Here is a 23,673-nt window from a genome sequence, read left to right on the forward strand (position 1 = left end):
AATCCAAAAAGCGAATGCAGTCACTGCAAATGCTAAAGCGGAATGCAATCTATGGAACTTATGTCATAGAAACTGCTTATATGCTACTGTTCTCCGTTTTGTTTGTTTTAAAATTTTTCCCATCATAAAGAAAAAAGAAGATTAAAGATTTCAGCTAGACATAAATTTGGCTGAGAAATTCAGAGCTGATATGAGAGTCTTGCAGGTGATTTGTATTTTATGGGAGCCAACGAAGGTAACGGATATATAAATTTGGCCTATTAGACTTTCCATTTCACTTGTGCATAAAAATTTCGAGGTACATTTTTTATGTATTTAGATTTTTGATGTTTCTGATCCAGTATAAAATTGCAAAGAACAGTCATACTACAAAAATAATCTAACAACTATGACAAATGCTTTTGGATAAACATTTTTTGCTAAGTTCTTAGCTAAGTTCTGCTTCTCAAATCACCTTAATATATTAGTGCCAAACTACTTTTTTTGACTATTTGTATATGAACAGAAAAGAACCTATTATAATTGAAGAATTTTTGTTTTGCTTTCAAAACAATGCATCACAAAGCTAGAAATTTAAAATTACTAATTATTTGTACAAACATAAAATGTTAAAAGTGGTAGAAGAGAGCTAAGAGCCCAAAAAAATAAAGTATTGTTCTTGTCTTCTAAAACTGTGTGCTGAAATCAAGGAAAATTCAACCGAATTACATGTTTTACTGCAACACTCCAAGACAGACTTTACTCAAGCTTTCCTGATATTTATAAAAATATTGCTTACTCCATGTGTATTTGATCAGATCACTCCCCATTTTTTGCAAATGCTATTAATTTTAGATATTTTAATATTGCTCATAACTATACTAAGGAGATGTAATTAAAATCAGCATTGCAAAATATTGAAAAAGTCAGGCAGATGTATGTCAACAGAGTAACAAATCTGACTTTTCAAGACAGACTGCAATTTCCATAAATTCCTTCGGGAGGCAGCATTGCTTATTAACATCAGTGAGCAAAAATTATGGGTGTTACAGCTAAAAATGTTATAGCATTTTTGATCAGTTTATAGAATGCCTGCAGAAAGTATATATTATATACTTGTCTGAGACAAAATTATGATCTACATTGTAACAAACACTATGATTTTTTGAACTGTCACTGAAGTCTAGGACAAAAGCAACTCTTTAGAGTAATTCTATTTATGAACTACCCATCTACCTCATTTAGGGCAAGTTTATTTAAAATGAAATTAAAATAATAAAAACACATTTCTGGCAATGCTATAAATATATTAGCATCCTATTTTCAGTCGAATTTAAGTATGACTATTTTAAACATAGATATTAAGGCTAAAAAATAAAATTAAAGGAATCACATACAGCTCCCAGGAACCAGCCAAAGCTAAAGCAGTTTTCAGAATAGCAAATTCTCATAATTGCTTCAAAACCAACAGGGTTATGTCAAAATTTGTTTAAGACACTGATAAAATCTTAAAGGTCATATGTCATGGCAGTTAAACTTTCAGGATTGGCCAGAAAGACACTCATGACAACAGTTTTTCTACGAAATCACTTAACCAAATCAATCTATACTAATTTTTCTGGCTTTATAACTGATGATATTCAAAGCAATTTCTTTGTATTATTTTATCATATCAACAGTCAAATTTGAGTAAATTGTGTACAACTTTTTGCAAGGGACAGGAAGGATATACACAGCATTTGGGCGCAGACCCTTGTATCCAAGGAATTAAAAAACAAAAAAAACAGCTTAAATCCATTAAAAGATTTTTGGGTTTTTTTTTGGGGGGGGGAGGGGGGGGTCTTTTCAATGATTGTAGAGACAGAGGTGGGAAAAATACAATAGACAGGTGAAAATAACACTACCTAGGCCTGAAAAATATGAAGATTTTGTAACCATGCAACTCATGTAACAAGCAGGTTGGAAATGCGACTCAGACATCAATAACCAAGCAAGACTTAGTCTAAAGCACTATCAAAAAGCATAGAAAAGACATTGAATAGCACAGGAGGAACACAGGGGAAAACACTCAAATTCTTCATCTAAAGATATATAACATGAGGTAAACACTCTGAAACTAATGACTTGAACTTGTATGCACGCTTAAAAAGTTAATTACTTTCATTGTACTAACTAGAAAATACATTGTAATACAAAATAGACAATGATAATCGTGAGGGGAATTCACAGTGCCACATACTCAACGTATGACTGTCCATGAAGGAAATCTCTAACCTGAGTTCAAATTGTGAATAGCTAGACCTCCACTGTTGATCACTGATACTCATCATAACACTTATTATCTACCAAAATTCCCCCAGGCAGAGAAACCCATGTCACAAACCTATTCTCAAGTTATAAGTTGAGGCCTGAGTGAATCCTGAGAACCTCTGGAAAAGCTAGGTTAAGAAAGAGACTTAAGAATCATGTGCAGGTTGCAGGTTCAGGTTCCTGGAATAACGGGAAAGCCTCATGCACCAAAGGTAGCCAGAAGAAGAGGGATATTCTGAAAAAAGCAGTGAACACCACTGTCTTTCCTTATTTGTAGCTCCATTTATGTCTTTTTGCTCCAGGAAATGATCCATTTCCTGTGGATATAAGATTTCCAAAAATTCTGCATGTATTCTGCTAAAGCAACAAATGCTGAAAAGCCACAGTCTTACCCACTGGGAAAGGGAGGCCAGTAAATATAGGTGACAAATTCTACTTACAGTATCAATTGTAATGTATCTTTAATATTACTGAAGTTCTCTCTATCAAACACTGTAAATATTAGTTGACTGAGGAAACAGGATAAAATGCTCATATCTTCAGTGTTTTCTGTACAGACAGCCCAGAAGAGGAGTTTTTAACAAAATCTTGCAGGAATATTCCTGACACTGTGCTCTCGGATTTGATACAAATTGACTGTAATACACTACCCATTATCTCTAGATTGTGTAATGCTTACTCAGAGATTCCTTGGCTGAGCATGGTCATACAAACACAATTTTAAAAGAAAAGCAAATATTTTGGTTTTCTCAGTCTGCACCTCTTGATACCAAGGGCTGTGTAAAGTAGATAGTTCCTGCACTAAAACATAATTTTAGAGCTGCAACTTTTATTGCAAATGGTACATAACAACACTGGAGAGTGTAACCTAACATTTTATCAGCAATTTACATAGAAAAGCAGTTCTAAAGTACTTTCAAATGCAGAAAAGATGTCTCAAAGAATAATGAATTTTATTGTTTCTGAAACCATAAACTGGCAAAAAACACCTAGTACAGTTTCTACTCACACTCTTCTTATGCCTGCACTCAGGAAGGTATGCTCTGCATATGCTAAACTCCCTCCAGTTTTATGCTTAGGCATAAATGATTCTTTAATCTTTGTATAACAAGACCCTGAACTAAATAAGATGATATATGGATTAATATATCCACAGAGTATTTCAATTACACTTTCTTCCAATAAGACATAATTTCCACTAATACTTAAAAATAAACCTTTTCTTAAAGCCCTCATTTTATGAAGAGTACTCAAAGTTTTAATTAAGTTATCTTTAGATTATTCTGTGAAGCAAAAAATAAAACTAATTGCATAAATTACAACCTGAACTTGATAAATCTTTCTAGAGTTTAGTTGCTAGGGTATCAGAACTTTTTATTCTATAACTCCACTAAAATACAATCCATCCGTTATGGCAAAAACTGAAAAGTGGTGGTCAGAAATAGTCTAACTTAAACTTTCCATTTTGAATGACTGAAATTGCTGCAACTTTGTGCATAGTAGTAGGAGAAAACCAGAGCTTGTGTTGCTCAGAAGGTCAAAACAGGTTTCTCAGCTGTTCCGTTTGGCATTAGAGCTTATGCTATGCAATACAGTATCTAGCAAAGGCACACGTGCATAAAAGAAGAAAGGATAAATAGGAAGGAAAAAAAGGAGAACTGATGAATACACCCCATGTACCACATATTCAATATTAAATCCTGAATATATATGGGAGAGAGTCATAAATGGACTATCATCAAATGCTCAAGAAAATACATTTCATTAACATTCATTAAACAATTTTTCCTTCATTTTCAAAATATATTGCTTCAGTGAAACATCAACATTTATGTACATCAACAGACGAAACTAGTTAGCAAGATAATAATTCTGTGAGAGAAGCTGTAAGTAATGAAACACTTCTGTGAGTACATTTTGTTGTGAATTCTTACACAAATGCCAGCTATTTTATTATCTGGTATTTACTTATGAACATATATTAATATATCAAATTGATTTCATGTCTGCTGATAGCCCCAGACTAACAACTACAAATAAAATATCACTTATCTTTATTTTCTGGTAAAGACAAGATCTTAAAAACCATACTTGTGTATAGAAGGCAAGCCATAAAATGAAAGATACATTTTTTGCTAAATTGCTGTATTCAGAAGCAAGATGGCAGTATTGCTGAAAATCAAATGCTTAATTATGTTGTTCTTTTATCTATGTAAGCATAATCAACATTACTGACCCACTAAATGAGGATATGCACTGTAAAATGCAGAGGTTTGTAGAACAGATCTTTCATTGACTTCAGACTTGCAGGCATTTAATGGGACTATAAGTTTAACACCACTTTATATCATTTAAAAAAATAATTTTTAAGCATAGCATACATTTTCTGAGAACATTATGTTCACAGGATTATGTATGATATTACAAAGTCTGGAAAGAGCTGCTTAATTGGAAAAATTTTTTCATGGTGAGTTTAGGGTAATGAGGTTGTTTCACACACGTTGAAGGAGTTCTACATTCAAATAAAAGGTAGGGGAAAGACAGTAAAAGATAAAAGTAATACTTGAAACTACTTAACAGTAGAACTGAATTGTTACTTTCTCTGAAGTGAGTTCTAAATAGAAAATAGGCCACAGAATAAGAGCTAGAATACTAAACTGTGCATTACCTTAAGTGATTTTGCCAGTTGTACATGGTTATCATAGACTAGAATGTCCACTGTTAAATTTCGCAGCTGCTGAAGGAGACCTTTCTCTCCTTCCAGGTCTCTTGCTTCCACAGGTACCTTCCACGTTGGGTAGGGGCATTTTGTGCCATCCCATACCTGCAATGAAAATAAATCACTTGAATATGCTCAAGAGGCTTTAGGTTGAACATTTAAAATAACATTTTTTACAAATCTGTTGCTTGATTAAAAATTGCTAACAACAAGAAATCTTATCTGGAGTCTCAGTTCTAAGCTCCTTAAACTACTCACATAGATTTTAAGGGAATTTTTTTTTATTCTTTACAGAGTATAAAATAACCTCCACACAGAATTTTATCAAGTGTCAAAAATTAGAATTTGCTAATATTTAAAAAAAAATTAGCCCTAGCAAAACCTCAACTGTTTCTCCAGCAGATAAAACTAAGTAGACTTCATTGCATGCAGAACTTTATATATTTAATATCTGAATCCCTGCTAAGTTTTTATACACTCTAGCTGTGGTATCTGGAGACTGAGTACACAGCATACACTCCATTAACTACTGATGATTTCCTGCTTCAGTCTACCTTGCCAGTTATGTGGACCATAGTACAAAAGCATCAGTATTTCACATATACTTAATAATTAGATTCTACAAAGTGGATGACTAAAGCTAAGTTCCTGATAGATACCTAAGTACTGAAATATCAACAGAATTATTTTTGAGCTACCAAAGTTTTGTGGAAAAGTAAGATTGCCAACAGACAGAAAATAACAGATGCAGTACTTTGCAACCAAAAATCTATTTACGCACATCAAACTCCAAACTTTCAGTGATAACTGCTCTGCAATATATCCTATAAACCATGGTTTCATGAGTTGATGATTCCTGCAGATGTGCTTTTCTCAAAGACAACAATAGAAATAATGGTTTGGAGAACTGGTATCGAAAATAAAAAATATAGAGGCATTTGAGACTAAGATTGAAATGCTGCATTTCATAGGAATTCATGCATATTGGTCCAACAGAAGCTAATTTTCAGACAATTCATGCTACCAAAACATTTTATCCCATGAGTTTGGCACTGCAGAGGAAGAAAAGTTACCAAAGGTTAGTTTTAAAGGGTTTCTACCTCTCCCCATCATCAGGAAAGGCTGAACTGCTGTGGATCAAAGGGCCCACAGAAAAAGATCTAAGCAGCAGCAAAGCCATGTGTAAATACACTGAGAATACTGATGGTTGAAATACTCAACCCAAATCAAAGATAAAAGGGAAAACTGTTCACAGTGAAAACAGCCTATAACATCAAATTAGCATTTCCAAATAAGAGTGTATTCTGAAGAACCTAGATAATGAGGTGGTACATGCTGCCACAGATTTAAAAAAGCCTATTATCTTCTGATTCTGTACCACGAATACTTAAAAACCACCTTTGAATGAGATGCTGCCCATTACCTGAATTATCCAGGCCTTTCCAGAACTAAGATAGAGAAACAGAGATTTATTCCACTGGCTATATGTTATGAAATTATTTATTTGACAGAAAGAAGAACTGTAAGTTTGTCAAGTTCTCATTATTTTCCAGCTAGCTTCATTTGGGACATTTTGATAGTTCTATATTTAAGAGATGGATCTGACAAACTGATTGAAATAATCTGAACACATCTTCAGATCCAAGGATAACTGTTTAGTTTTAAAATGTCCTTTCTTGGAGGAACTGATGGAGTTGGAGCCAGAGCATGTTTTGAAGAGATTTTTAAACCAATAAGCTCCCCTCCCAAGAGAAAAATCCCTTAGAAAAGCAGCTGGTTTTCTTTTGCACTTGCAAAAACATGAGCACAGCTCAAGCTCATTACCTCAAGAGCTTACCAGCTTCCCTTTACTCAAGTTACAGAATAGATGAAAAAACAGGAACTAATGAGCAATTTACTTACAGTCCACAAAGTTCTGAGGGTCTCATTTGACATCCATTTCACAAGAGAGAGTTTAAATTGAAATATTTGTAACAACTGCAGAACATATTATAGGATGATGCTTAAGGTTTCTTTTTTGTGTAGTACAAACATCTTTCTCTGTGAAAAAAAATCTTTGCTACTTTAATGAAGGAATAATACAATGTGTTGCTTCCTAACATGCTATAACAGCATGGCTTAATATAGTAGTACCAAGGAATAATTATATAAAGTCATGAAATGGAAAATAACAGGCTGTTCATCACTCAGGTTTTAACAATCAACTTACAGTACTTAAAAGCAAAAACAGACATTTCAGAATAACGGACTGATACAGCTGGAGCTAAATCCAGGAAAATTACATAGACCCATTTTTATTTAGCTGATGTGAAGGATCGGTCCTGGAAAGTACTTTCCTGTTGTGTGACATTTTGCATTTTGTTCTTTTATTAAGCACGGATCCCTGAAGCACTTATGTATAACTAATTGAGGCTACCTAAAATCCATCATAAAAGATAACATAATCAATCCGCTCATTCATTTGTTTTCTAGAGAGTGCTAGCTGCATTAAGCTACATCCTACAGGCACAGCTAAAAAACCCCACAATAATTGTTGCTGACTAGAAAACAAGGTTAAAATTAAAATTAACAATATTTTTCAGCTTTAAGAAGCCCTGCAATATTTATCTTAAAATGTTTGTGAAACTCTATTGCATAACAATGCCATCTTACAAAACCTCTCTAAAGAAATAAGTTAGATGAATAACTTTACAGAGAACAGGGATTTCTATCTTGGTTCCATAAAAGTAAAATGGTCACAGACCATAAATTCACTTAACCTCTAAATACTCACCTACACAATATAATTAATATTATAAATTAAATTATAATTAAATCAAATAATATGTTGGTTTTGTCAAAACTCTGAATCGTGATGTCTTAAAACATAAGTCTTAACAAATTATTAAAAAATAAATAAAAATCTACCTTTAGAAGAAAAGAAGATCCATCCACTCTTGCTTTCCCTACCAGCTGGCAAGTGAGATCAAAGAACAGCATTGGCTGAACACCAGATAATTTTGCTGTGGGTCCAGAGATGGAAAGATTACTAGCTGCCCAAGCACGTAGTTCTTCTATTGTTTTCTGCTCTTCATCTAAGAAAGTGTACAATTTACTAGAGGTTCGAGGAACTACAGGTGCACCTACAGAGCCATCAAATGTCAAGGATGCAAATCCCCCACTGGTAATTCCCTGCATCTGTCCGTTGTATTCCCTGATCTGTAACAAAATACAAAGAAAAAAAAATGGCTGCACTGCATCAAAATACACATATGTTTCAGTTTTAACACATCCGTAAAGAATGGCCCATTGATCATTTTTGTTCCTGGTACCATGAGGAGAAAGAGTCAAAACAAAACAGAACAAAACCCAAACGAGCAAATTAACATAATCTAGACAAAGTGGATAAGCAGAAAATATAACAATACCAGTAATTCCTGAAGAGGCAGACTAATATATACCTGCAAATACATAGCATCAGTGCACAGCATTTTATTCACCAACCTCAAAGTGTGTAAGTGGAGAATGCATCATTATTGTTTTTACAGATGGGGAAACTGAGGCATCAGCAAAATTAATTTTTAAGGGTCACACAGCAGAGCATTGTAAGAGAAAAGAAATTATGGATTCTTGTTTCTGCATCTCATGATAGACCACGCTTTCTGATATTAAGGAACTGAGGAATAAAATATCAATTCTAGGAGATAATTTTTTTCTATAAAGCAAACAGGGAGCAGTTTTCTTCCCCTGAATTATGAATATAACTTTCATTATTACTTCTATATCGACTGCCTTGCACATGGCAGGTCCCTTGTATCCTGCTGATTTAGCAGTGTACCTGCTACCATGCAAAACAGTGTCCACATTCTGAGGCATTCCTTCAAGGACCAAGTAGTCTCTTATTGCTCCCTACAACACCCACACAATTCGTGATCCAGAAATCTCCAAATTTGATTTAACCAGCTATTTATATGCATTCCTTTTTAATTAAAATTTGCTTACCAAAAAGGAATAAGACTTCTGAATAAGCCATTTATGAGAAAATCTAGTTTAAGATTCCAAGAGGGCTCAGTTATCAAATGGTTAAAAATCCTACTGATTTAAAAGTGCAGAACCCAAAAGATGTAACAAAGAAGTTCTAAATAGCAACATTTGACCAAGACACTGACAACAATTTTGCCCTAAAGTTTATAACACGGATTAAAAAAAAAAAAAAAATACCCCCAGGTATTCTTAGTGAATTCATAAGAAAAGCAGTTCAAGCTTGCTAAAAGGAAGTCCTTTAATCCCTGTTACTTTGGCATAGGTCTTGTCTAGAAGCATAAATGTCTTAAGGATCATCTCTAGGATAAAGTTTCATGTACTTAAACATTCTCCAGACCTGACTAATGGATTACATCAGTTCACGATGTATTTTTTTCTCAACTGTAACATTGTAAGACTTTAGTCTTTTAACCTTTAGATTTAAATTTTGAAAGTACAACAAAAGCCAGTGGAAAAATCAGGAAAGTACACAGTTTTTCATAACCAATTATTTTGAAGTACAAATTACTCACAATCTGGAAAAGAATGTTGCAGTGCAAGAGCAAGACATTATCTGGGATAAATGCATAGCTTTACCTTATTTGCTGTCACTGGCAATATATCCTATGGTTTCTCAAAATAAGTAACGTCCAGAGGAGAGAAAGCCCTCTTTCATTAATTTTATTTATTCACCCGCTATCAAAAGATACTTCAAGCACATTTCTAAGTATCTTGTCTCACATGTCAAAGTATTTAATTCCAATTTACCTATATCTATTCATTAATTTCTTCACTAATTTATTTAATTAAATCATCAAGATACCTTGACTTCTTACTAAAAATTCTGTTCTAGACCTCCAACACAGATATTTATGATGGCTCTTAATTTTCCAAGAAGGCAGCTCAAGAAACTATTTTGTCTCCCTGGGCTTCCACTATTACTTCACCACAGACTATTTTCTCCACTCTCCAAAGCCTTGATGTCATATTTTCAGTATTCTTAAGGTTTTCAGTATTCTTAAGTTTGAACATACTGTACTTATGACATCTCCTAGTACTTTCATTTAATGGATTTGATATCAGCCTGAATGTAGGAAAAGGCAGTTATAAAATAACAAAAGAAATAAAATATGTAAGAAGGTAAACCATAAGTGTCATGATGAAAAAATTAACCAGTGATTCTGAAGCAAAAAGAAGTTTCCTTAGGGTAAGCAGAGAGGCCACTGAGTGGTCTCAAAGGTAAGCAGAATGCAACAACATTCTTTAGCAATCAACAGAACAAATAGAAAAAGTAAATGTAGAATGTGGAATGGTTTTCAAGGAAAAATATTTCCTAGGTGGGAAAGGGACTTCTGTCAGGCCCATAGAACAGAAGATGCTCAAAAGAAATTCTCTTGGCTTGTCTTTTAAAAACAAATCGTTGCTAAAGTGATGAGGAATCACTGGAGTGTGAGACAAACAAAATTCTTGGGCAAATGTTGTTTCATTACAGCACTCTAGATCTCAAATCAAGTTAAGCAGTGATACTATAAACTAGTTATATTTTCACACTTAAATAATTTTCAAATTGAATTAAACTTAGGGAAAAGGGCTAACTTGAGACTTTTGCATAAGATGAGAATTCCCTCCAGTGGTTTTTGTGTAATTGTCAGTGGGCTTTAGTTTATTATTATTATGATGATGATGGAGGGAGGGAAGATGCCACTGGAGAAAAATTCTTTGATATGGGTGGCAACAATACATAATGTTTGCTAAACACAAAATATCTTCGGGGACAAAAAGAGCAGATAGCATGAGTTTTGCTTGCAGTAAGCAGGCAAGTAGGTTCCAAAACAGGCTGTCTGTGGGAGCCTTTGACTAAGCTTTCTTAAACTAAAGAATTGAAGGTGGAACAACACCCCAAACTCAACGGAAAAAACCTCCGTTGCTTTCAGTTGGACAGAACTCTATCCTGAATATACTCACTTGAAAGACACTAATCTTGAAATGCTTTATAAATAGATTTACAGTAACTTAATACACTTGAACTCTATTTTAGTAAAACTAATGTTATTCAGCTCATTCAATGGAAGAGGGAAGTGTGACAGTGAGTAAAGTATAAAACTGGAATAAGAGCATCTCCAAGGTACCTTTCAATCAAAAACGATTGTTAAATTGTAAAGGCAAGTGCAATACAAAGGACTATTACAAAACCACTGGAGTCACAGATCATCTTAGAATATCAGAAATGCTTTGCAAAGACAACATATAATAGAGATTTCTCTGATAAAAAGCTTTTCAGATTGGATCCATTTAACAAATAGAATGCACATACCTAGAAGGCACTAATTAAATAATAAAAGGTCCTGACCACAACAACCAGCGTTGTTTCAAATACATTGTCCAAACTTATATTCCAGTTTGGATATACATTCAGCCCTCACTATAGGATAGCTTTTACCTTAGCAGTGATCAAAACACACACGTGATCCCCATGATTCACGGTTGGCAATAAAACAATAGAAAATCAGCGTTCACATTTTCCTACCCATTCTTCTCTCAACTGCAGAATCCTACTATACATGAGATGCCAGTGAAGAGGAAAGAAAGGGTGCAAGATTGCCTGTGGGCAACACATCTTAAGAATTACAGTTACTGCAGTGAACAAATTACTCCACTCAGTTAAACACTTGTATACAAACATATGCCACTCTATGTGACCCAAATAGGGTTCAGTTGACAAGAGAAGCAAGATCTCATTATCTCAAACAAGTAAACAGTGACGGAAGAGGGATGGAAACTCCACAATCTCTCTAAGTAACCTGTTTCAATAATGCACTACTCTCCTAGTGAAGAACCACCCTTGGAAACACTCCCTTTGCCATACTATGACCCATCATCTCAAGATCTATAAAGCTTCCCAGCATAGATTACAATATGTTTTGACTGTATTGTATGTTCTAAAATATTTATAGAAATCTGGGGAAAAATGCCTGCACATGGGTTATGTTTCAAGTGAAAATCCATATAGAAACATAGACAGGAACCCAGGATATATCCACAAAGACAATACAAAGTATTAAGTGTCACAAACTTGTGATTTGTTCCTGTAAACGATGGTTCTTAACAAGGCTTTCTTCATAGAAGATGAAAAAAATTTTACCTTATGCTAGGTCCTGAGGCAGGGGGGCAAGTCACAAAGGGATGTTTTTCAATCTCTCAAAATGCTCATCACTTTACACAATGCTTTACAGGCAGATCACTGCATTTTAACTTGAAAAGTGGTCTAGAATAGTTGGAACAGACTTGATGGGAAAAAACACACAGGTCTTCTGTTGTCAAGACAAAAATTTAGTTCACTTAACCAGATACTCAGCTTATTTCATGAGGTTCTTCCTGTTTGGCTGCATAGCTATCCAACACACAATGCAATGGCATCTAAGAGTCACTGGTCCATCATAACATGGATCCAGACCTGTCTGAATTGAACTATAGAGCTTCCAAAACTTGGAGGCATCTCATCGTAAATATTGTTTGCCATTTGAGCAGTGAAGGATTATACACAAAGGTTGCTTTCTCCTATTAAATGCTATTGCTTTATCAGTGCTTCTGACAGTTTAAATATGAAACAAAGCAGGAGCAGGTTGAGAAGGTGTCCTGGTAACAAATGATGTTTGTATGCCTCAGACCAACTAAATAAAACCCAACAGGATTTTCCTGAATTTTTTTATGGTATGAATGGCCTCAATAATATAATTCCTAAATGGCCCTTTCTATTAGGTGGAGTTACTCCCTTGTATTATGGACTGCTTGGAGAAAAATCAAAGTCCTGGATCTATGATGTTCTGTCCATCTCGGAGACTGTAGTCACTAAATGCAATATGCCATTTTCCCAGCACCACCTTTAAGAACACTGTAAATATATTGATGAGATCACCTATCATACTGTTCCACCATTGCTCAAACTCTTCTGAATTTTATTAGGAATTGCATGGAGCTAAGAAGAATCTAAAAGTTCAGGAGTATGACAATTGGAGATTTTTCTTACTAGCCCTCTCCAGACTTGGGAGCAACAGAACAACTTTAATCAAACATTTTTCAAAGCTAATCTGAAAAGCTATACCTTTAAAGTCAAAGATTAGCTCAGATTTATCCAGTGAGATGCACTTTGAATGTGAGTAAATAATCTTTCCTATGCAGAAAAGACACAGGGAGAACATATTTTTCAGGAATGTGTGGGTCTACAGGTAAGAAACAGGTATTTCTTTTATTTGCAGAGGAAACTCCATTACTGTGACAAAACTCCTAATTCAAATCTGTGAGCCTTTTGTGAGGCATTGCCTGAAGAAGGCGAAAATTAACCCCTCCTAGGCTAGTGAGAGTTCCATGACGAATGCTAAACATGAACTCATTTCTTTCCCCTCCCCCAACAGGCAGTAGGTGTGAGGAAACCAAAAAACATATACCAAAAAAAGAAAGACAAAAAACAGGAGGACAGCAGCTGTGAAACTATATTTTCAACTAACAACAGAAACTCGGTCATGAGCAAGAGTCAGCTGAGAAAGTGGGAAACATTTGCTTTCCGTTCTGACATTCATGCAGTGCACAAGAGAGGGATGAGATAGGATGGGATGGAAAGGGGGAAAAAAAGAATATGAACACTGAAGACAAATTTCTATCTGAAAAAAACATTGCAAAATGATATACACAACCCATAGTGGAACATGCAAATGAACAAGCACTACAACAACAACAAAAATTATGAAGGCTCCTTGAATTGTTACTGACGTACTAACTTAACTTTTACTGCTCAAAAATGCTAGACAACTGAACCCAAGCCTTAACACCAATCAGTATTCTCAGATTAATTTCAGTTTAAAGGTTTGTTAGTTGTCACAGATGCTGCATTTATGAAAACAGTCTCCTGCCTCCCCAAAATTCCCAAATACTTTTGGAATGTTTTCTTATATTTTGTAAGTGTTTTCTCACACTAAGTATACTAAATCACAGTTTACACAAGTTTGTATAATATGGTATCCTGATTATATTTTCCTCATATTTGAATGTTAATATTGTAATCATAATATACACATAACTTCAGCTGTATGAATAGAGAGGTGGTACTGGAACAGACAACCAGTTTGAAATAAGTCAGTAAATAATCTGTGTCCAAATATAAATTACACCATTTTGAACATGTTTAACAACAAAAATGAATTACGAAAACTAGCTGCAGGCACCCCCTTATAAAACTGATAGTAATATGGAAGCAAAATGAATCTTTATGAAGATATGAAAAATACATCTAGCTATTAAGGCCAAAAATTAAAGCTATCCTCTACTATTCCTGAGAACTGCTGTCCTCAAAACATGATTATCAGAAATTTTTGCACTAATGGAATAGAAAGATGAAAACGAACAGTGCGTTGTACATTTCCTTTAACAGTTCACATGAACATGCTATAACTATTTTTGTCAACATATTATATACAAAAAGCATATATGTTTAAAACAGCTGAAATAATTTCCCTTTTGATAATCATTAAAAAAAGGGGAGGGGAGGCAATGTGATACTGCCTTTGGTATATTCCTCAGAGAAAGTGGCACAGTATATTGGAGAAGATTCTAGTAAAGAAATATATTATTGTATTTTGGAATATTTCCTAAATATTTAAGACTTAATGAACTCATCAACTAAAAGAACTCAGAAGAAAATTTCAGAAAACACATGCAAAGCACTAAGACTTCTAATTATAGTGGAACTCCTATCACTGTCTACAGTTAATGTTTCTTGACTTTTTTTTTTTCTAAAGAATGAATGCTTGTTTTTAATAACTTCATTAAAATTCCAAAGTGAATTGTATGCTTTAAATAATTGTTGAAGGGAAGCAAAAAACAACAGTAATACAAACACTTCCAAGAAAAAATGTTAGCTTCCCTGTGTTAAAAATAATCTTACAATTGTTTAGTAAATAATTTTACTTGCTTTCACTCTTCAGAGAAAGAATTTGAAAACAGGGTCTCCACTGTTGCTGTAGGCAACATGTTCTTTAATATCCTTTACAGTGAAGTCTCACATGTAACTTTGGCCAAGTTTCTAAATTTTGACAACATTTACTCAGAAGACACCAAGAGTCTGGCAGCTCTCCCAAGATTTAATGGAAAGATTTAATCTTTCCTGAGATCCACCTTCTCCCAAGATTTTATATTCACTCCGTATGCTCTATACCTAAGCTGTTATCCTTATCAGTCAGGCAGCTATGGCCAGAGCTGACCAGGAGCAAGAACTGAGCAAACAGATACTTCTTCTCCTGTGTTTCTCAGCAGCTTCCATTTTGCAGCACGTAGCAAGGAAGAGGAAGCAACCAACTTTAATGGGACAAAATTGGAGTAGGCCAGTGGAAATACACTGATAAAAGAAACCCTGTAGCTGAAAACAGAAACGAGAAGGGCATTGTTACTGGAAATAATGGCAAGACTGGCCTAAAGACTGAGGCTAGAAACCTAGTGGGACAAATGCTGTTAAGTATTACTGGGTTGAGGAGAGTGATGCTCAAGGAGAAAGAGACAGGATAGGACTAGTAGGGATAGCAAAATAGAGGATGTGATTGATCCGTTTATGTTTTTATGAAGCAAAGCTTCATATGCTTAATATTTAGATTTCCAAGTATCAATCCTCTGTGAAAAGGCAAACAGCTTTGAAACTCACAAAAAAACCCAACGTATCTTATTCTTGTCAACTGACTCTGGCTATAGAGAGAATAACCACCTATGTCATGGATATAAGACATTTTTGCCCAAAGGAGAAATGCGTTTATATAGTGAATCTAAAGATTTTGAACTACCTGAATATCAATATGACAGCGTGCAAGCAATGTGTTTTTTTTTCTTGCTGTTTTTCTCCTGTTTGTTATTCTAAAGATCTATGAAGTTGCATCCAAACTACAAAGTTAGAACATTAAAATTAAAACAAGTAGCATCCAAAGTTAGTAGGTGCCATAGTTACGTACATGCTTGCACATGTCATCTGTGCAAACACATTTCAGCTCATGGTATATTTATATTATGATATCCTGTTTCATAACCCTATTTTTCCACAGGACATTTTCCTATTCAATGCATGACTCAATATGCACAGTGGTGATAAATCAGAGCTGTGTAATGAAGAAGCTGCTGTCGGTAAGAGTCTTGCCTCATTCATTCCAGCAACTAGAGCCTATGTACTAAAGAAATCAAGTCACAAAAGTAAAAGAGGACAGTAATATCAAGATTACTATGATAGAAAGCCAGAGAATTAAGACGTTGATCTTTGTAATTGCTATGGAAATGTTAAACTGAAGAAGTCACATAAGCAAGTTTGTCATGAGAGGTCACTCGTTTGGTCTTCATCCTCCAAGAACTCAACTTGAATCACATAGGAACTGAGTTGTAGAAGTGCTGAGCACTCAGAGATACATTTGATATCAATAAATACTACCCTTTGAAAGTGTGAAGTGCTCTATGAGGCTGTGTATTCTGGACATAAACAAAAATAAAACACACCCTAGATAGTGATTGTCTAGACAGTAGGCACAAACTGAAACACAGGAAATTCCACTTGAACACAAGAAAACACTTATTGTGAGGGTGGTTGAACATTGGAACAGATTGCCCAGAGAGGCTGTGGAGTCTCCATCCTTGGAGATATTCAAAACCTGACTGGACATGGTCCTGGGCAACCTGCTCTAGCTAACTCTGCTTGATCAGGGGTGTTGGACAAGGTGATCTCCAGAGGTCCCTTCCAACCCCAACTATTCTGTGATTGTATTGGACAATGTAGAGCAGAGAATTCTGAACAAGGTGAACACCTAAATAAGAATATGTTTTACTTCAATCTCACTTTTCTCGAATTCCTCAACAATAAAAATGGAAATCAAATATCAATTCACTACACTGGAAGGGAGGATATAAATTGTTTGTGAATCACTTAGAGATAATAATGAATACTAAGGAAAAGCCAATGAAAAAATTAACAATTCTATCATCATGGCAGGGTTTGAATAATACAAGGGAGGCAGAACAAAAGCCAACACAACAAAAAGGATAAAATAACGCAGATTTAGTCGGTACCAGCAGGATTCCTCTTCCTGCTCTTTAACAGCTTAAGTATTATGCATTAAGTCTAAGGTATTAAGAGTTTCCATAGTGAACCAGAAAAGAGAGCTCCAAGAAAACTCCACTTGAGAAACTTCTTTGCTTTGAAGGTAAGATAGAGCCTAGACAATTAGATCCCAGGCCTAGCTTTTATATGGTTAAACACAGGCAAGATGAATCCCCTCCTAAATGAATACTCCTGTGCACTGGAACAGGGCATGGCTCTTATAATAAAATAAACAAATAAATAAATAAATATAAAAAGAAGCATGGCACCTTGCAGTTAAAAGACTAGCTAAACACATATGCACAGAGAAATTCAGCTTTTGCACACAAAACCCAAATTCCCAGCATCTCCTAAATCCCTGAAAATGAGACTTGCAGTATCTTTTGTGTGTAATACAGAAGATAAAAAGATTTAGTTGCTTGATAAAAAGACTCTCTATGACGACACACTTTTATTATTAAGGGAAAAGATTTCTTTCACTCACACTGTCATCTCTGCAGAGCACTGACTGGTTGAAGGCCCAAATACAGCACTAATTCACTAAGTATTATGATTCATTAGGCATCTTCATAAAAAATCATAAACAAGTATTTCAAGAAATATTAACAGAAATGTAATTAAAACTGGATAATCTTTCAAACCTGTTATCAAGACACTCAAAATTTTCATTTCCTGAAACAAATAGTGAACAAATAACATGATTCTCTACCCTGAGTAATCCCAACAGAATCCATTATATTATTATTATCTCTGAACCATATTGCCAACACCTGTTTTACTACGAAGAGAATTTATTCATTTGCAGCTGAGAGTGTAGCAAGAAACAGTTGTTCTTAGAATGTGTTTGCAAGCAATGTCAACTCCTTGGAAGTCTCTAGAAAGCATTTTTGTCACACAGGATTATGAATATACACTGTGAGGACTATGTATACCCGCCCTCGCTGGTAAAAACAGTTCTCACAGACTATAGCCTTTGTAACTCTCTATTCCTTTGCATTCAGCAAGCTAAGGGAGGATGATGAGGTCTGAAGAAAACAGGAGTGTAAATGATAAATTGTAGATAGTGTACTTAGAATCCTAATTAAAGATTTTTTTTTAATTCAGAGAAAGTGCACGTGAGAAAGGAAACATTAACAGAACCTGTCTGTTGAGAAATTAGACGCAGTAAAACATGATCTTGAAGACTAAGAACTAATTGATAAGGATTTTACAATGATTTCCTCAAAAACATGCCTTGTTCCCAAAATGAGGAAAACAATGAGGTTCCTTACACATGGTGGATCAACAGGCTTTGTTAATAAGCTTACATGAAAGATAAATAGCAGAGCTGAGACGCTATTAGGTTTGTGTAACACAGGACACTTGCATGATTTCCCTGAGAGTTGTCTTTTTGTTTTTAACCTGTTCTTCTCACTTCTCAAAAAGTTCACTATTAACCTACCACAGATGTGCAACTTTTCAATTCTTCTATTTTGATCACTCTCCTTTCTAGAATTGGTGTGTTTTTTTGCAAGAACTGCAGTAAAATACATATATTGTAAAATACATATTTTGATTTCAGAAGAAACAAATACATTTCTGCCTCTACTGAATTTCAGAAACCAGGATATCTGCACAACACTTATCCTACTGAATTCAGAGAGAATCTGAAATGTAGCGTAAGACTTCCCCATTCAAAGTCAAATCAATGAACTTCCAAGACTGGCAACAACTGGTTCTAGTTAGCAACATAAGTTTCAGAGTCTAAATCTAGTCTAATTTTACTGTAATTATATAAAAAAATGCCTGTAAGGAAGCTTTATATTAACCCTGAATTGGTTAGCTAGTTTTTCCTCTCAACTGTAAATATCTATAATATACATAAATAACTGATTCTCAAAACCAAAGACTATTTTGGAATCTTAAGTTCTTTCTTAATAATTTCAGTGGCACTAATCTCCATTACTGGATAAATCTTATCATTTTTTACCCTTAGTGCCAAATTCTTTTCTTTTCTCTCCTACTACAGGCTATCAAAACTGACATGCTCTGTACTATTGATCTTTACCCCTTTCATCAACATTTCATACAGTTCTAAATTTCCCAGAACTGTTTACTTACGTATCAAGTGTTTTTTTAAATGGCCTCTTTCAGGATATATTTTAATTTCTGCTATATTTATTTTAAGTAAACTAAAAAGATAATTACGTATAGTTAACTTGCACATTAATATGTAATATGGTAAAATCATTTCTTTGATACTGTTCTGCACTTCTTTCTGAGTATGGTGCAGCATTCTAAGACTCCCCTTCAGTGTCTCCGTACTGTACACGGTTGCAAACTAGCAGATGAAGTACCAGAGATATCAACACTATTTCCTTTGCAGCCTTTGATACAGGTAAATATTGGGCAAGGCAGGAAGACAAAGAAACAGTTAAGAGCATATTGCACTAACAATCCCAGTTAGGTCATATTTACTTGAGTAACTCTCTGGCTGTTCTAAACTGCTCCATGACAGAAGTTCAAGATCAATTGCTCATTTAATTCTAACAGTTTGAAGAGGAATAAATTATGCATATTTATGTCAGTTAAATTCTATACATCTATAAGTGTTACCAAGTCGTTTTTGTCAACTAGTTTAACAAATGTTCAAACAAAGTGAATGCTGTTCTGAAGCTGTCATAACTATGTCTAACACTTTTCTAAAGAGGGATAACAGATTAGTGATTTTTTTTTTCTTAGTTCTAAATATTTGACAGCTAATTTCCAATTTTGGTCCAAAGCATAACCATAGCTCAGTTTTATCAATCAGTTGCTTTATCCAATGTCTGCATACTTGAATTTCAGTTTATGAAGAATTAAATTATCCCTAGAGTGCTATCTCTTATTGCAAAAAAGCAAGTGCATTAAAAAACTAGTACTTACCTTTATTCTATGAAATCGAACAATATCTCCAATTTTGTAAATTTTTGGAAGGGAATCTAGATTTCCACTAAAAAGAGTGCATGTTAACTTTGCATTTGATGGGTCCACAAGTGTTACAACTGAGCAGTAATCTGGAAAATATAAAAGTGTTTGAATGAGTAACAGGCATTATGGAGTGATTAATATTCTGATACCAAAGTTGGGATGAATGGCCAGATAGCCACATTTTTCTGCTATGATCAGCGTAACCCTTCCAAAAATCAGTTTAGTTACAACAGCCTAACAATAGAAGCATGGCCCTTTGTACAAATCATTATCACAAGTAGCTGAAAGTTAAACGGGTGATTAAGCACAAGCCTGTGAGCGAAGAACACACAAACTTTATTCTTCTGTCTGCGACAGGCACACTATTTTCTCAAGTCTCTATAAGATGGGAAGGATAGGTATACGTCCACTTGTATAATCCTTCTTTGAGATTTTTATCTTCCCTGTCTTCTGAATAGAAAATGAGCTCTACAAGTTCTAAAAGCAAATGAAAGCATAAATTACTTACCTTTCACTTCACCAAAATATACAAGCAAGATATATGCTGCAAGGATGCAGTCATAAAGTAGTACTCTGAAGGTAAAGTAAGAATCTGAAATGGGCCCTTTTAAAGTTAAACTTTGGTAACAGATTTTCACTTTCAACAGTAACCAACAAGATCAAACTCAAAACAAGTACAGAGTTATGACAAAGCAAAATGGCCCAGAATACAGTAGTATCTGCAGATAACATAAGGAAAAAAAAAAAAAAGCTGTATTTTATAATTCAGGTTATAGAAGCATGTGTGTCCATACATCTTACAAACATAAAAGGGAGTGACAGTGCAAAGTGACAGTGTTTCATAGCGTGGGTAGACTGGTCAACCTGCCTAAGAACTTTTCAAATAACCAGTAACATCTTGGCTATGTATTTAAGAACTCTAACACCTGCAAATCTGGTCCTAGTTACTTCTAATCAAGAAGACAGAGTGCTTTTCAGCTGGATATTTATTATGCTGATATTTATTAAAACTTACAGTTAAGGGCTGAATCACAATTTTTTAAACAGAGAAGTAGAGCGATGACATCACAATGTATTATTTCTACCTTGATGTCAACCTTCAACTATACATTTATTTTGGATCATGAATGAAATGGTGCTGCTAACTGTTGTTCATTCTGACTAAAACAAGTACAAATCACAAGATCTGAATTACCTCAAATGCCTAGGCAACTCTCCGATTTCTTAATCTACTTTAACTCACATTTTTACTTTCACAAACCTCATTTAAGAGTACAAATTGTCATTGTAATTCTTAGTTGATTCATATTGCTATCTTGAGTACAAAATGCAGATGTATGGTCTAGAAGCAGGAACTCTACGTAAAGCATCCATTCACTCCTTCTGCTATAATCTTACTGTTGTATGCCCCTGTTAAAACAAAATGTTCTTTGCCAATTTTTATGTTGCATTTTGACAGCGGCCAACAGTAGAATCCCAATGCCCTAAAACAAAAGTAGTTATAACTCTTAGAAACAGGAAAACTCGCATCCATTCTCTTGAGGTACCAAGAATGGGAAAGCTGCTCAAGACAAATTCTCTAGACAAAGTAACGAAGACATGAACATAATGCAGCAATCAATATTAAAGAAGCAAAAGCACCAAACAATATTACCAAAGCAGAAGAATTATGAATTCTGTGCTAACTGGTATTTGAACAAACTACAGAAACTGACTATATAAAACTGAAACATGAAACCATTGATAAGAAGCTTCTTGTTTCCTAGTGGGACCTTTCTCAACTTTTATAATGGTGAAATTAAACACCAGAAGACTTTATAAATGAAGTTCAAAGATTTAACCAATCATTGCCACTTGACTTAAGATCTGCATAAACGATGTTTAGATGTCCATGTTGAAAATACATTCACCTTACAGAAATGTTAATATCAAATATTTCCGCTGGAACAAGGAAGCTACACAATTTTATTTAAACTGACACAGACTGTGACAGCATCATCAACCTATCATCTTTCAAAAGGCAAATATAGCTCTACTAAATTTTGTATGGTAGTATGAAAATAGCCTGTATCAAGTCCTATATTTCGTAAACATATAAACAACTGTGCAAACAATCAGAAAAACATTTCCTAATAAACTTGAAGTATGGGACATTTTTTCAATTCACAAGAAAACCCCAACCAACCAACCAACCAAAAAAGACAACAATGAACTTCCCTTAGCTGTATTGCTGCCAGCCATTTAGTGATAATGACACTAAGCCAGAGTTTGCATTTCTGGGAACTGAACAAAGGTGTTACACTAAACACTAAAACAGAGTTGATAATATCTCCAACACACATTTTATAAAGAGACAGAAACAAATGATTTGTTGCTAAACAACTTTGAGAAAGGGAATATCAATCTACTAAAACTGACAGATTTGCATTATACAAAAAGCTATAGGAAGGCAGTCAATAGGACACAAGCGTCATGTGCAAACTCAAGTTGAACAGATTCCCCAGACATGAGGAAGATAGATCTGTCAGACTGGATTAAAATATATGCTTGTCTGTCCACTGACTTCAAAAGAAATACTCTGCTGCATCTGGCAAATATGCCCTTTAATACTTAAGGTAAAGCTTAAATGTAAAAGTTCAAACTCTATAACAATTTGAGTGAAAAAGTGTTAAAAGATATCTGAAGAAGGCTTACTAATACAAATAAACCTAATTTTCTTACAAATGTAAGAACTGTAGTATTTCCATAAAAAGGGTGTTTTTTTTCTCCTCCCAATTACTTTTAAATAGCCTCAATAATGATATATTCTAATCTATTACACTTAGACATGTCTAAACATCATTCTTCGGCACATCACTGCAAAAGACTCCAGAAAGGTGTCAGATGATCACCCAGTCTGGTGTTCTGTGCTAAGATGGACATGAAATCAGTGGCTGACTGGAAACCGCAAGTATCTACTATTGTAGTAGAAAGAGGGGTGGTTTTATCTCATTGGTTATGGATTCTAACTTAAAAAATAGCAGCACAATATTATGTTCAAAATGAGCCATAAAGAGAAAAAAGAACACATACAGTTCATAGATTTACATTCTCGTGAAGACACAGGATAATGCATTACAATGCATGGACATTACCCAACATAGAAACCTAAAGTGAAATAACAAAAACCCCTCCGCACTAAAATTGTGATTACTGTGTGATGCTGCGATTATATAACCTGGTCAGCTTCATGAGAAGGGGGAAAAAGTCAACACTCCCCCTCCATTTTCTGTGCAATTAGCATAGTCAAAAGACCAATATTCACTATACTCAAAGTAGTATAAAATATTATGTTTGCTATATAATCAGGGAGCACCTCCTACACAATATAGGCTCTCCATTTCACTGATTATAGACTTCTCTTCTTAACTATGACCTCAAAACATCACTTTGACAATAAACCTAATTAAAATAAAGCTCTTCAAGAACAAAGCATACAGACTGATTTTCTATTAAAGGAATTCGTATCCAGCAAGTCCTTTTTGAAGGTGAAAAATGAAAAGTCACCAAGACTTCCTTTTTCAGCTGCAATGTGAAAATTGCTTTCTGTTCTCCA

General features: G+C 34.5%; 1 protein-coding gene across 4 annotated transcripts in view; it reads right to left on the reverse strand.

The window, feature by feature from the left end:
• Positions 1 to 23,673, reverse strand: part of POT1 (protection of telomeres 1) — an 86,779-nt gene that overhangs the window by 26,015 nt on the left and 37,091 nt on the right. For 3 of the 4 annotated variants that reach the window (XM_067315506.1, XM_067315498.1, XM_067315519.1), the window contains 3 exons: positions 20,034 to 20,164; positions 7,916 to 8,206; positions 4,958 to 5,113 (listed from right to left, as the gene is read on the reverse strand). In XM_067315506.1, coding sequence (XP_067171607.1) covers positions 4,958 to 5,113; positions 7,916 to 8,206; positions 20,034 to 20,164 — 578 coding nt within the window. The remainder of the gene's footprint in view (positions 1 to 4,957; positions 5,114 to 7,915; positions 8,207 to 20,033; positions 20,165 to 23,673) is intronic. The other variant, XM_067315513.1, reaches the window with a different exon arrangement.

The sequence above is a fragment of the Apteryx mantelli genome, chromosome 1, assembly GCF_036417845.1.
Source record: "Apteryx mantelli isolate bAptMan1 chromosome 1, bAptMan1.hap1, whole genome shotgun sequence".
Classification (NCBI taxonomy): domain Eukaryota; kingdom Metazoa; phylum Chordata; class Aves; order Apterygiformes; family Apterygidae; genus Apteryx; species Apteryx mantelli.